The sequence below is a fragment of the Phyllostomus hastatus genome, unplaced genomic scaffold, assembly GCF_019186645.2.
Source record: "Phyllostomus hastatus isolate PE091 unplaced genomic scaffold, TTU_PhHast_1.1 phas_contig_57, whole genome shotgun sequence".
NCBI classification, from domain to species: Eukaryota; Metazoa; Chordata; class Mammalia; order Chiroptera; family Phyllostomidae; genus Phyllostomus; species Phyllostomus hastatus.
In genome coordinates, this window is record NW_025333912.1 from 2,320,004 (window position 1) to 2,334,512 (window position 14,509).

Here is a 14,509-nt window from a genome sequence, read left to right on the forward strand (position 1 = left end):
ACCTCATCGCTGGAGTCAAGGCTGGCTTCAACGCCACTGCTCCAGGGGTGCAAACCTGAAGATCATTCTGGGAAAGAAAGATATTAACTCCTGGGCCCCAAGATTCATTTTAATGAAGAGGAAATGGGAAATGTTCAGATGTGTATGTTCAGAAAAATGATAAATATAGTTTTCAGATAGACTCTCCATATAATGGATTATTCAGATTTGAAGAGTAAATCAATGATGAAAGAGCATTCAGGTCTATCTGAAACCTCCCCTTTTCATAGACATTTATGTAGAGAAAGAAACTGAAATCTCACCTAATTCATCAATAGAAGCTGCTATTGTAATGACTGATCTGTTGTAGTCTTGATCAGAAAATATATTGAGCACTGATACTTCAGGATGTTTCCTCCCTATAAAAAACATATATATATAATATGTTTTATTACATATATAATTTATATATAAATTATATATAGTCTCATATAGTATTAAAACATATAATGTATTTTATATACTATTGAATTATATATAATATGTAATATTATTGCATATTGATATATTTTATATGTTGTATACACTACATGTATTAAATTCAATATAAAACTCCTGGAGTGTGACCTCTGAAGTGGCATTGGCTAATCATAAAATTCATGGGTAGCAATGTCTGCTTCTTGCAGTGTCTTTCTATATAACTAGATGGCTCATCTCAGCCTTTGGTATCTCTTAACTCAGTCTAAGATGGTATCCTCTTCTTTCAATTGCCACATCATATCACTCTAAATTCTGTTCCTTATCAATCTCATCTTCTAGACCTTATCAAGTTTTCCTTCCTAAACCCAGAAATCAAACCGCATGAAAATCTGACATCTGGAAAAGCTAGGATAGGCCAATTAGTGCCTAAAGCAGAGGTTTCTGGGATGCATGCACCTGTCTATTAGAAACTGTTCTGACGCCACCACCTCCTTTTCAAGGGCCACCAACAGCCTTCAGATGTTAATGACTTCCAGCTTTCAGTGGCTTGTGACTCACTTGAATGTGTAACCTCAAGGAGCAAGCTGCCATGCCCTATGTGGCAGCCACACAGAACCCCGAAGTTATTTTTGAAGTTTACAAGCCTGGTTCAGCCCCTTTAAAAGTCCCCCTTAAGCCTGCAAAAGCTAATTCAAAGTGAAGGACAAAAGTTTTCAAGCGGTCATTAAACCTTTCTTCTATGCCATTATACCTTTGTCGCCCTGTCCCCTGGCAGCTTAACAATTAATCTTTTCAGAAGAGAGGAAAAATAAGTTACATTCAGGAACTACGGAGCTTACGGCAGCCCTATGTTATTAACTTTAATAATATGAAAGGATAAACTATGTCACTTGCTCATAGCCAAACGAGCATCTATACAGACCTGCCCTGGTGTAGGTCTAGAATTTATAACTCGGGTTTCTTTACCTAAGACTTTTTAGACCATTTAAATGTTTTCACATTACTTAATTAGAAAAATTATAGGTAATGCGGTTTTATTCCACTTACTTAAAAATAAATGCCTTTAAGTATTTGTAAAACAATAGGTCATTTTCCTAACTAGTGCTACCTTCCCTGCATTTTCATAACTATAAAAAATAAAGCAAGAACGAGATCATACAACCTCCTTTTAAATGTATTTTTCAACATACTCTAGCTCCTAGAAGAGATGATTTTATTTTTTTCATCCTAAATTTCTTCTGAAAAGCTTTTATTCTCAGTTTCATATGACCCAATTGAATCAAATGCTGAAAGAATGAAACACTTTCTCCTGCAATTTCTAAAGCACGCACATAGAAAAAAATTACTGCTGGCAGGAAGAGCTGTCAGTCTGAATCTCAGCAGAAGTAAATTGTTTGGTATTTGTAATGGAGTATAATAGCTATAATTCCATTTGAGCTGCTGCCACTAATAAGCTGATAAAAACTGTGAGTTGAGACCCAGGCATCCATCAGTGTGTGGCTTCCCCAAATGTCTCTGCACATTCATTCAATCACAGAGACAGGTAACCCAATCCCATTACATGTACTGTGTCTGACAATGAGGGCCCAAATGGGCTCTTCCCACAAAGACAATGCAAAAGCACAGCTGTATACTGACTCCAGAGGGTTTTTCTTATCAGCATTATCAGGAATTTTCATAGACATTTCTAGCTCCTGCAAAGCTGCAAGACAGTAATTTAAATGTGCTCAATCATTAGCTAAAGGAAACACTTCTTTCTCATGAAAAGCAATAACTAAATCAAAAATGACAATCAGAAATTAAAATCTACTGTCCAAAGTGCTTTGGGACTATGGTCCCAATGCTCACCTATTGCCAAAAAAAAAAAACTTCATTTAATATCAAGGCTTTCTATTTAAACAATATGAAGTCTGTAAATACACTGTGTTTTGTGTATGTGAGTAAAAACAAATGATGTCTAGAACTGTCTCATTATATGAACATTTCAACAAGGGTGAAAAAAAGGAAAGTACTCTCTCTCATGGTAAATACTGGCCCAGGGAGTAAGGAGGCTTGAGTTCCAGTCTTCTGAATTGCTAAGTGATCTAACCCAAATCACTTAAATGCAATTGCCTAAAAGTCTTTTCACAGAGAAAATGTAGTAGAAATAATAATGCTGTAATGATAGCTAGCATGGGCTTTGCTGGCAGGAGTTCTTTGAGAAGTAGTTGGTGAATGGCAAGTTTATTTTTTATGTAACCTGCTGAATAAAAAGCATAATGCCCAGTTCTGCTCATTCTATTAATGACCAAATAAACAGCCTATGAGGGGAATCTTTAACCTTTATGTAACTATGCCCTCCTCAGGAGCCTGTCAATATCCTGAACAGTGGCTATTTCAGACAATCACTTTCCAATGTCAAGAACAGTGTTGCTGAGCGCACATAGGCATTTGGAAAAGACCATACGAGCACATCTGCCTGACTGCTCTACCTCAGTATCCCGGAGTCCTGCAGAAGCTGTAACAGCCGGAGAACAAGGGGTAAACTATGAAGACAGGGAAGTGTTCTATGGATACTGTCTGCAGAGTATAAAAATTACTATAGTACCAAAACACTATATAGCTGTTGCTCCTACCATTTTTTCCAAGAAGAGCTGCTTTTGCTATGTTCTCAACAATGTGTTTTCTTCTGGCTTCTGAAATGTTTAGTAAACAGGCAGCCAAACGGAGACCCAATCTGGAGGAAGACATGCTGATTTTTTCTAGAATAGGAGAAAAAGGAATCTTCATTTTGGTCTCTACAATTCATTCATATGTTCCTGTCTATTCACCATTAAAAATCATAGCTCTTTGGAAACCAGTTAGTCATAATACTAACATGTCACTCTTCATTCCTAGGGAACACCTAAATGATAAAATCCTCAGATTGACTCATCAAGAAACTGTGTATATGTGCCATGTACATATGAACTTCTTAATGACACTAGAAAATATCTTTCAAGTTACTCAGACTGAAATCTGTGCTATAAGTGAAACTTTTTCATTAAAATGTTATTCCCTCTGAAGCATAGTCTTTCTTAGTTGATCTCTGTTTTCCAGGTCTTTTCTATGTAACAAATAAGCATGATCTTTCTGTTAAATGAGACTTACTGGGAAAATGGAAAAAAAAAAAGGGAGAATGAGGGAGATTATTTAACATGCTCATTCTTACAGAAACATTTTTTCCTCCAGCAAAAAGAAATAAAGGGACTCATTTGAGGGTCTTAAATGGTAACTATTTGACTAAGTTCCTCTTCTTGCACTTTGATCTCCAAAGTTTCTAAATCAGTTTCAAATCTTTTCACAGGACTCCGTACCTTGAACTGAAAGCTGACATGGACTCTAATATGTTACTCAATAATGCCAAAAATGTGACTGATTCTTTCATTGAAAATCAATTAATTGCACACATTTTGGAGGTTGCTTTGATTCTCTGTAGTATTCTAGAAAGGCATTTTTCAACTATTTTTCCTTACCTCAAATGATATGAATTGAACAAATCGAATTCAAAATACTGAAAGAATTCCCATCTTCAAGATCAGGCCATCATATTTTGGCCTTTTCAATATCACACCTAAAAAATGAAATGTAGCCCTCATGAATTCGTTCAACAAATACTTGACAAAGATCATTTTGTGTCAGGTAATGTCCTCCACGTGGGGGATCTTTCAGTGAACGGCGTCCAGCTCAGACCAACATTAAGCTTTTGAGCTTAAGGAAATGTGCTGGGTACGAATAACTGCACTCGATGCATAAACGCACTAGCTTCCATTCACTAGGATCACTGGCCTAATCATATTAATCTGGGAGTACGGGGCTCACGGTTAGTTCGGGTTTTCATATTGTGACCATCATCGCGTTGAAAATTCATAAAAAATACAGTCATTAGGTTTTCCTAAACATTAATAACATTGTTGTAATAAAGCAGCTCAGACCTCGGGTTTTTATGTAAACAAAAAATTGCTTTACACAAGGGGTGTAGGCGTCTTCTGGCTTTCATTTGTTTTCGGTGTGTTTATGTAGCTTAATTGTCTCATCAGGCACTTTCCCAACATAATTACGCTTTTTAACAAATGGTGTTTATGGCAACCCCTAACAATGCAAAAGAAAGGATTAGTTTCATCTTCTCGTTCCACATTTTGATTCCCTGTGGACAGCTAAATCATACAAAGATGGTGTTAGGAAAATCTACCTTCACAGCAAACAATCAGCGGCAGCACCAGGTTTTTGGAGAGCATTAACGCTTTAGTCAAAAAGGTAAGAGTTTCTCTCCCTCTTACAAAATGACCTAGAGCAAGACCTTCGAACACTTTTGAGAGTGTGGGATCCTAGACCGCCCACCCCTTCAAGCATCCATCGGTGACTTCCGGCGACACACCAAAAACCTGCCTTGCCCCGGAGGTACCAGCTGGGCCAGAGCGGAGTGGAGCAGTTTGCGATGGTTCTGCCAAATCACCAGCCTCCTGCGCACGAACCACAATTAACACTTTTAGGGTCCAGCAGAGATTCGCTGAGCAGTCGGAAGCGCGTGCTAGGGCTGGAACCAGTGGCTGGGACTACTCGGCGCCGCCCCGCCCCGGTGTGGAGAGTCCCAGGGCCGTGTGGGCCGAAGGCTTATCCGAGGGACTTGGCAAAGGCGCCAGAGGATTCCGCAGCCGCCCCCACGGGGTCCGCCAGGAGCACATCTACGAGAGGTGAAGCCTGGGACCGACTCGAACCTGTGGCCGCTCCACGGTTTAGGAGAACTAACCTGTGCGCTCGGAGGGGCGGCAGGATTGGAGGGTATAGCGCCGCAGTCGCTGCGCCGGACCTGCGCCTGCGCGTAGTTTTAAACCGACAGCCCCGCCTCCCGGGTGCCCCAGGCACGCTCCGCGCAGCGTTCTCTCCCCTGACCCTGACCCTGACCCTGAGTCTGGCACCGGCCAGTACCCTGCGTGCTCGCTTTCCCCGAAACTTTTACGTTCTTTGTAGAGTTGACTCTTCCCTTCTGCTTTTATCTTGGAACTCTTCACAGTTTTCTCCGTGAAAGTAAATCAATGACTTTCTAAAAGGGCATTAGGATCCAAGGATGAGGTCGTTACCAACGTTGATCATACACCAGCAGGGGGCTCTTCTCTCTGGTTTACAGGCGCACGTACACGCACCTCTTTGGTAAACTCCCTCCTGAGAAATACTCGCGCGGTGCTTGTGAATACGAGCTGGACCCACCCCACAACAAAAGCAGTACTTGCACATGACCATTTAGTCAGTGACAACCAACATGAACCAAGCATTAAGCATTTCCCTTTTTTTCTAGGCCAGTGAACTTCAAGAACACATTTCTCTTCCAAAAAATCAAGACCTGCTTTTTTTATGTAGCAATGATTAAATGTCACCATTTTGATCCAATTTCGTTCCTAAACTGAAATAATCACTAAATAACTACTTTGACAGAATAAATTAATTTTTAAATCTATTTTTTATTTTCTAATTATACTTTTTAAACACAGACTTGAGGAAATTAACATTTATGTGGACATTTGGTTTCTAGCCTAATGTGGCATAAAAATAAGTAACATAATGAGTGTTAAAAAAAATCAAGTTCATGATGCTTCTCACATCATCATCATTGTACTTAGATGTCACAACAGTATTATACGCGATTGTGTCAGATCCAGCCTTCCCCATCTCAGAGTGTTGGCAGGTAGGAGGGTTGTTGGCAAGAGGAGGGGTGTTAACCTCAGGATCCTGGATCCATTCCAAGGCTGGTAATTACATTCTGCCAGCCAAAATTCATCCCATAATTTTAATTGGATAAATCCTTTCTGGCCTAAGCTACTGCTCTGCCTGTCAAACTGTTGCCACATTTCACCCCAGAGGTGTCTGTGTTTTAGTTGCAAGAATCAGTCCCTTTGAGGTTGGCTTATCAGTTTAAATCCTCAAGTGCTTTGGGATCCTATGGAATTAAATATATATTTAAGTATTTTTTTTCTACTGAATCTGCATAGAAATGTATAAAATAGATTTATAGTCATGTTAATACCTAAAAACCAATACCCATCTAATGTCAGCAGATACTCTTGAGGGCTTTTTAATCAGATCGATGTTCTAATTTTCTCTTCTTTCCTTTTGAGAGCTTTTATCACCTATTGCTTTGGCTTTCAATTTCCAAACAGTACTTCAGTGTCCAAAGTTGACTTCCATGAAGGATGATGGAACTGAAGCCTCTGTATTCCATCATTGCAAACAATCCTGTGATGGGGCTACTTGCTGAAATGAAAGAGTAGTAGCATTACGTCCGGTATTATGGTATCCCTGCAGGAAAACCTGTGACAACTCGGGGCTTTGTGGTTCTGGCTGTAGCCAATGCCAGAACTAAGGCTTTTCCCCTGCTTCTCCCTTACAGGGCTCACTGGACATCAAGTAAAATAACATTTCTGAAAGCATAAACACCAGGAGTTAGTAAACCTTAGTCCCTTTCTCCACTCCACTCTTATCAAACACACATGGTGAGAAAGCAGGGCCCAGACGTTCTTCATGAAGGGGCAGCGCCTGGCCCTGCCTATGGACTGGCGGCATGTCTTTTGGGAAAAGGCAAGAAGACACATATCGACAACTCTGGTGAGAAGTTTAACAATAAGATGGAAAGTGATTATCCTGTTCCCCTCAAGAGTAGAAAGGTACCCTTGGTGTTAGTTGAGCTCTACCACATGTAACCCTGCCCATGTTGTGACTTAGAAGAGCTGTAGGTCATGGTGACAATGTATGCACATCAGCCTCTCACTTTTATTTTACTTAGCATGCTCTGGAGGGATTTCTCAGGCTTTTTGGGTGAATGTGCTACGATGACTCCTTGTTTCCCCCTCCAAGCCCATGTTCAGGGCATCGATTCCTTTGCTCATTATGGTTCCTGTCCAGAAACAGAAGCACTGGAAGAGAGCGCAGCTAAAAGTCCAGTGTCAGTTCTTCCAATGACAACTGTTTCCTGACACTCCCATCGGTGTCCCAGGAGACAAAGAGGACACATTTCTGTACCCTTTATTTTATTTTTTTCAAGCAGAGAGAACACTGCTCTTGTAGGGACCTGCTCTGGCCTGCCGGAGCTGAGGTGGTAGCAGGGAAAGGTTGTGCTCTAGTGTGGCTCCAAGGCTCTGCTGGAACCCAGAGCCCCGGTGCAGCTCAAGCAGAGCTGCGACTAGGGTGAGTAAGTGAGAGATTCACCTTGGGAGCAAAATTTAAGTGGGTGACAAAATACTCAATAAATTCAGTACCTTAAAATTTCAAAGTTAATGCACAATTAGAAATCCATAGTGAACACAAAAGCAAAACTGTAAATAAAGACAGGCCCCTACCCTGCACTTGCCAACTTAGTCTCCCTCCTCTCACTCTGACCCTGCCTGGTGGTTGTGGCCCCTTCGTGCCAGCCGGCTTCTGATCGCAGGGCTGAGAGGAGACCGCACCACAAGGCTCTGCCTGCATCCTCTCTGCGCCCCCAAATGGTCAACAGAACCTGAAATGTCAAGGGCAGAAGCTTCCAGGCCAGTGGATATGTATAATTTACAGTGTGTTCAAGAGTTTCCATTTAAATGCAATTTGGCCAAGTTATCTTACAAGAAGGCAAATCTTTATTAAAACAAGCAAATAATTAACTCTATTAACCTAATACATTTCATCACCCATTAATCTGATACTTTTCAGAATGTGGTAACTAGAAAGTTTCCTATTGTGCTATGGAATTTTGAAATACTACTTAAAGAACATTTTAATTAATGCTATGGATATTTGCTATTTGCTATTTTCCTGTTCTAGCATCTACTTGTGTTCTGGAAAACATGGCTAGAGAATTTCCCCCCAAAAGACAGAAGTCTAATTCCTAATGCAGTTTTTGTCATTGAAGATTCCACTTTCACCATATTCTTGGACTATGTCAGATTTAATTCTATTTCTTCCCTCCTTATGGAACATGAAAATATTTTATTTCTTTCATGTAAATGTAGTCTGATACATGAAAGATGTTTAAAAGTGAATTTGTTTGTCATTTCAGCATGAGTTCAGTGCAGAAGTGGTTTTAATTATTTGTATTAAGTTATTTGAATCACGTGACATTATGAAATATGTGTTTTGTTTAGTCATTTTCTACAATAGCAAATGAGTTTCACTGCCGCCATTTTAGTTTGGAGTTGGGAAATGGTATTCATTTATTTTAAATGAGGAAAAGGAGCTTGATGTCCAGAAAAAAGTTATAGTGACTAACAGAAATACCTCCGTTGCCCATTCATCTCTGCCTTAATTATGGGAAATGATCTCTAAGCAATTATTGTCTTAATGAAAAAGGAAAAACACCCACAAAAATTTTAAGAATTAACCTTTTTCATACCTTAAAATTTGGGAAATATCTTTCCCTTGACACAACATAATCTGGATTCTTCCTCTGTAGCCAGCTGATCTCTTTATCATGAAACGCCAGTCGTTTAGAATGTAAGCATAGTTATTAGCTTAAATTGAGATCACTTGTTATGCATTCTATTCATTCACCCTTGAAATACCTCATGTAACTAGCCAAAAGTTAAAAGTCTATGATGTGCCCACCCCTTAATTCATTCCTCGCCTTTTTATGTCTTCCATGTGGCCGTACAGTGTGCATTCCCTTCCTACTGGGCCTCAGCGCCGAATGGAATGAAGTGTCTCGTAGAGCTTCTCTCCAAAGCTGGTTTTTGAATAGCTATTAATTGTACTGCAGATGAAAAGGAATTCCTAAAACTGACTTTGACTCTTTGCTGAAAATTTGTTTTAACTTACAGGACTACATTAAGTTCATTTCTAAAACTATCGTAATTCACAAAATGTATCTTACCATATCCAGAAAAAAATGTTGGGAATGGAATGTTTTAGAAACATTTCCCCTAAGTAACATGAACTTCATGAGATCCTTATTAACAAATAGTTACTTGAAAATGTTAACAAGTGGGGAGTAAGTACCAAATTGCATTCAGGACAAGGACACAGATTGTGACAGGGCAGTGATACCCGGTCACACTCAGGGCACTTGTAGGCACTTCTGTATTGCTGATACTTAATGTCCCATGTATATGCAAGTGAATGGCAACTCTCACTGACACCAAGAGGGTAACTCTCGTATGAACAGGCATCAGAGACCCTGAACAGACGCGTTCCTGCGGCTCCTGCATGTCCTAATTCACTTGTGTGTTCAGAGCTGTCCCTGCTTTGAAAAGGAGCCCTTCTAAGGAGAACCTCTTCCCTGCTTTCGGGCACGTCTCCAAGGCGTCCCTGCAGGACATTCAAACTGTAGGCTGGGTGAAGCTTTTCCTGCTGATTTGTTTGTCTTTTACTCTATATCTCAGTGTTGGGACTTTTTCAACGTAGTTTAGTTGCATTTAAATAGAAAATGTCTACTTTCTTATGAAGGGATGTGAAAAGATTAGTTTTTTGGTACTGTTGTTTTTAATGTTTTCTTTACCCTACCTTGTGCCTCTCAGGTATTATGCGAACTTTTTTTTAGCTTGAAGTTCTATGTTTTGGGAAAGAATGTGAAAGTAAAAATTTATAGAAGCTCAGGTCAGAAGGGACCTTAGAGATCATCGGGCACCTGACTGGAACCTTTGCTCAAACCGTGTCTGATCTGGGGTGGATGAGCAACAGAGGGGGAAGCAGAGTTTGTGATAAACGCTGGCGGTGGGGCAGGGGTGGCTGTGTCCTGCGTCCTACACTGTACCCCTGCTACTGCTGCTTCTGTGGCCCCTCTGCGAATCCTAAGGTGCCTTCGAAAACCACCAACTAGTTCAACCACTCTCGCAGGGATTGACACCCTTTTTATAACACTGTACGAGGTTATCATCTTTTGAAGCTTAACCCTCTATGTTGCAACAAGCCCATGGTGCTGTCTCAAAATGCAAGCACTGTGGAAGATCCACACTGCATTTTAAGTTATTAGATGGGCTTTAATAATAATTTTTGTAAAGGAAAATAAAGATGAATGGGTATTCATGTCTGAAACAATCCACCAAAGGTTTTAATTAATACTTGAGGAAATGTAGCTCAGAAACCATAGGATAATGATTTCGGGGAAGGAGGAAAAAGGGTTCAGAAAGGTGCAGTCAAATAGAGCAGACCATTGCAGTGAGACAACGGGCAGGGGAGAGAGTGGCTCAGTCACGGCGCCGCCAGCCCGTTCAGAGACCTGCACCCAGCCCGCCCTTCCCAGCACCTGTGTCACTTTGACAGCAGTGTTTTCATTGCTCCACTTGGGGCAAAGAGTGGCATTTTCCCTCATAGATTTCTGCTCTCTAATTTAGAGGTGGAGCCCATGTTTCTTTTATGTACCCTCCCTATCCAATTTTTTTTTTTAATCTCATGCCATGCCACTTTCTCTCTGGGCTTAAATTCTGAATTACAACGGAACTGGTCTGTAACAGTGGTTTCAGCTACCTCTATTTTACAGGGAATTTAAGTCACAAGTATAAACATGCTAAATGAAAAATATACAGTAAAAATATATTTTGTAAATTACAATCAACTTATATCAAATATTCACTTGATAGTTAACAAATTCTACACAAGTAAAATCCAGACAGTTGTTAATCTTTGGGTTTTCTTCATTTATTAATGTAAGACATAAAAGAGTCCATTGTTTTGTTCTCTTAAATCTAATATTTTTGAAGTAATTATTCAAATTATAAACATATGTTAAACTACTTAGATCTAATTAGATTGTCCAAAACTTATTGATAAAAGTACAAAGAGTAGATAAAGTTGAAAAAAATATTTCAAAAATTTATCCTGGGTGAACTTAAAGTAGTTATTGCCATGGGAATAAACCAATAGAAAGATTGTGTATTCTGTAGAATAACTTGATCTTCTTAAGTATTTCCAGCCTTAAAACAAACACCAAATATATTAATAGGAATATATTACATTTTATTAATTATAATGAAAATAAATCTGTGATAACACAATTTTTGTGTATAAAAAAGATATTTTCTTTATAGATACTGTGCTCTTTATTGATAGCTATAATATAAATTAAGAATATATAGTACTTAATATATCTAATAAATTGACTTTATGATCACAAAACACAGTTTAAAGGTTTTCAAAGGAAACCTAAAACATATCTCACCAACACTTTAAGGGTGTGAAACTCAGGCTGAAGGAGGTGAAGTGATTGCCTTACGTCTAACGTCATTCTTCCGTTTTAAATTTTAAATGCTGGAGGATGAAGTCCAAGTCACTAAGTGTGGTGGGTAGTAGCCACATTCTACTCTTGAAAGATTTTCCTTTTTTCTTTTCCCAACCTCCCCCTCACTCAAGTCTCATGACACACAGCGTACTGCTCAGCCAAGCGCGCTGGGGACTGCTCAATGTCTCCGGCTCGGTGTGCACTTCATTGAGTGGAGAACCCACTCAATAAACAAACCCCACCTCTGTGAAGCCTTCCTGAACTCTCTCACATTATTCAGAATTCATCATACTCTTTGTGTTCTCGTCACATCTTACACTTACCACTGAAACACTGATCAGTATTATTACAATAATATTATTGTAATATTATTCATAAATGTAATATTATTCATAAACTATGATTACCTCTCTCCCTAGTTAGAATGAACAAGATTAGGATAACTTTTCTCTTTGCAATCCCTAGAGCTTAGTTCAGCCTTGAGTCATAGCAGGCACTTTGCAAAACTCTGTTGAAGGAATAAATTGATAGACTGAGAGGTGGATAGTGCATAACTTAATGATTGTGTGAACTAATTAATAAATAAACAGACAAACCAAAAAAAAAGAGAGAATAGGTCAAGTTTCTAACCTTGGCAGTATTGATATCTTTGGCAAGATAATTCTTTGTTGTGGAGGTTGTCCTGTGCATCAGCAGCATCACTGACCTCTACCAGGCCATTGACGGTCTCCCCGCCACACTCCCAGTCGTGACAATCAAAAATGTCTTCAGACATTGCTAAATGTCCCTCAGGGGCAGAATCGCCCTTGGTTGAGAGCAGCTGGATGCAGCAATGTGTGGGGAGCTTAGAGATTAGAACTCCGGTCTCTGTCTCAGTCCAGTACTTTTTACATTATGACTTAACCTTGCTGAGATCCAAGTTCAATCCTTAGTCTCCACAGGAAATAGTCTTAAAACCTGAGATCAGTAACAGAGTTAACAGAAGTATAATTTATGAGATAAAGTATTAAAAAGTAACATTAGGAGTAAAAGTAAGCCTTCCTTATATCAACTAATCTGGTTCACATTGCTTTTTTAAAAAAGAAGAGCATTTATTTGTAGTCAATGTTATTAAATGGTATTTATTTGACCCTGCCTAAAAATAGCTCCTACAAGGCATATGGTTTTTTAAAAAAATTTCAAACACCACTTCATAGCACCATCTTGTGGATTTTAGTGGAATTCATTGATTTCGGTTTAAAATGCCTAGTTATTTCTCCAGAAAAGGATGAAAGGAAGAGATAGAAGCTATTAAAAATTAGGATATTCTTTACTTATTTAAATGTTCTACCACACTCTGAATTAGAACTTAGTGAAGTTTGACTTTGACTTGAGTATATGGTCAAGATTTCTATCTGGCTTCAACCACAGATTCCCCTTTAGTCTTCGGAAAATCAAGTAGTAATACACACACTTCATCAGCATGATGTCTGCGTCATGTACGGTCGGCAAAGTAGGGACATCATGCCCACGAGGAAGACCATCCCAATGAATTGGTTAATACTTGAATATTCACTTGGAATGTACAGACATAACTTGGAATTAAAATTTCCTTATATGCTGGGAGTATTGGAAGAGCAAAGTGTTGCAAAATTAGGGAAGACTATAAAAGCTGCTAATCCTATATAAAAAACAAATTAGAATCTTTAAGTTATTAAATTGAGAAATAGGGGAAAAGATGGACAATAATCTGAATATTTGTTTCTGTACCCTGATATCAAGCTTTAAAATGTTTAAGTACTGAGATTTTTTTACTGTAAAAGCATAATTGCAATTTTGTTTCATATTTCTTACATCCAAGAAGTTCATTCTGTGATGACATCTAGCTCCAGCCTCTGAAAGTTGTTCACATAATACTATACTGTTTGGCATTCGGCTGAAGTACATATTTACATACCTCTATTCTAAATCTGAAAGGAGAGTAAGATGGAAATGAAATGATGTAAAACATAATAACTTTGAGGTTTCTTTTTCTCAACACGTGAGTTTTGGGTTTTGACGTGAAAGAAGACAGTCAGCACCAACCACCAGGAGCATCACGTGTGAACGGCAGTGTGCGGAGCCGACGTGGGACTAGAGATGCGGAAGAAAGCACTTCTGTTAACAGAGTTCATTAAAATCTAATTTTGTAGACAAAATGTTTAATGGACTATGATTTTTTTTTGCGTTTTTCCCATCCCAATACAAAATCTCCTCCTCTCCTTCATGAGATAAACTTCCCACAGCCATATATTAAAAGGTTTTGTTCCTTGATCACCTCCTTTGTTCATTCCTTCAACATGAAAACACCAAGAATTGCCAACCAGGTTCAGCCTAAGGCAGTCTGGTCTCCAAGCTCCATCCTTCTCTCAGATAAGGTACCATTACTCTGTGAAAGGGGAGGAGGCAAGGTTGTTAAAAAGAGAACTTTCATGCAGGAATTATCCTAGGATTGTTTTGACCCTAAAGTAACTCTTTTATGTTACAGGACAGTGGACTACTTTTACAACCTGTGTGGTTTAAAATAGAGCCCCAGCGGGTAGATCAGAGCAGTGAAATCTAACGACCATGATGACAATAATTGTAATCGCATTTAACTCTCTTTAATCGACAGCGTCTCGGTAAGAAAGCAATCAGGGCTATGAATAACACATTTTTGGCTTTGAGTGGGTACCGAGATGTCCCTGATTACTCAGTGTAGTATAGTGGAAAGAACTTTGTTTCAGAGATCAAGAAGTCATATTTTTGTTCTAACCAAGTGGCTAATGTTAGATAAATGACTCAGGCTCTCGGTACCTCAGTTCCCGAATCTGTAATATGAGCGAGCTGCACAAGGTA

At 39.1% G+C, this 14,509-nt stretch overlaps 1 protein-coding gene across 7 annotated transcripts in view; it reads right to left on the reverse strand.

The window, feature by feature from the left end:
- The window catches only part of FTCDNL1 (formiminotransferase cyclodeaminase N-terminal like), a 90,889-nt gene extending 85,597 nt beyond the window's left edge, over positions 1–5,292 (reverse strand). For 3 of the 7 annotated variants that reach the window (XR_006786702.1, XM_045847622.1, XM_045847616.1), the window contains exons 1-4: positions 5,228–5,292; positions 3,954–4,051; positions 3,075–3,200; positions 303–398 (exon numbers count right to left, since the gene is read on the reverse strand). Coding sequence is in view for 6 of the 7 variants with exons in the window: in XM_045847622.1 (XP_045703578.1) it covers positions 303–398; positions 3,075–3,189 (211 nt within the window). In the remaining variant the exon portion in view is untranslated. Of the gene's footprint in view, positions 1–302; positions 399–3,074; positions 3,201–3,953; positions 4,052–4,669; positions 4,691–4,866; positions 5,203–5,227 lie in introns of those variants that run through there. The other 4 variants (XM_045847617.1, XM_045847618.1, XM_045847621.1 and 1 more) reach the window with 4 other exon arrangements.
- Between the last annotated feature and the right edge of the window lie 9,217 nt (positions 5,293–14,509).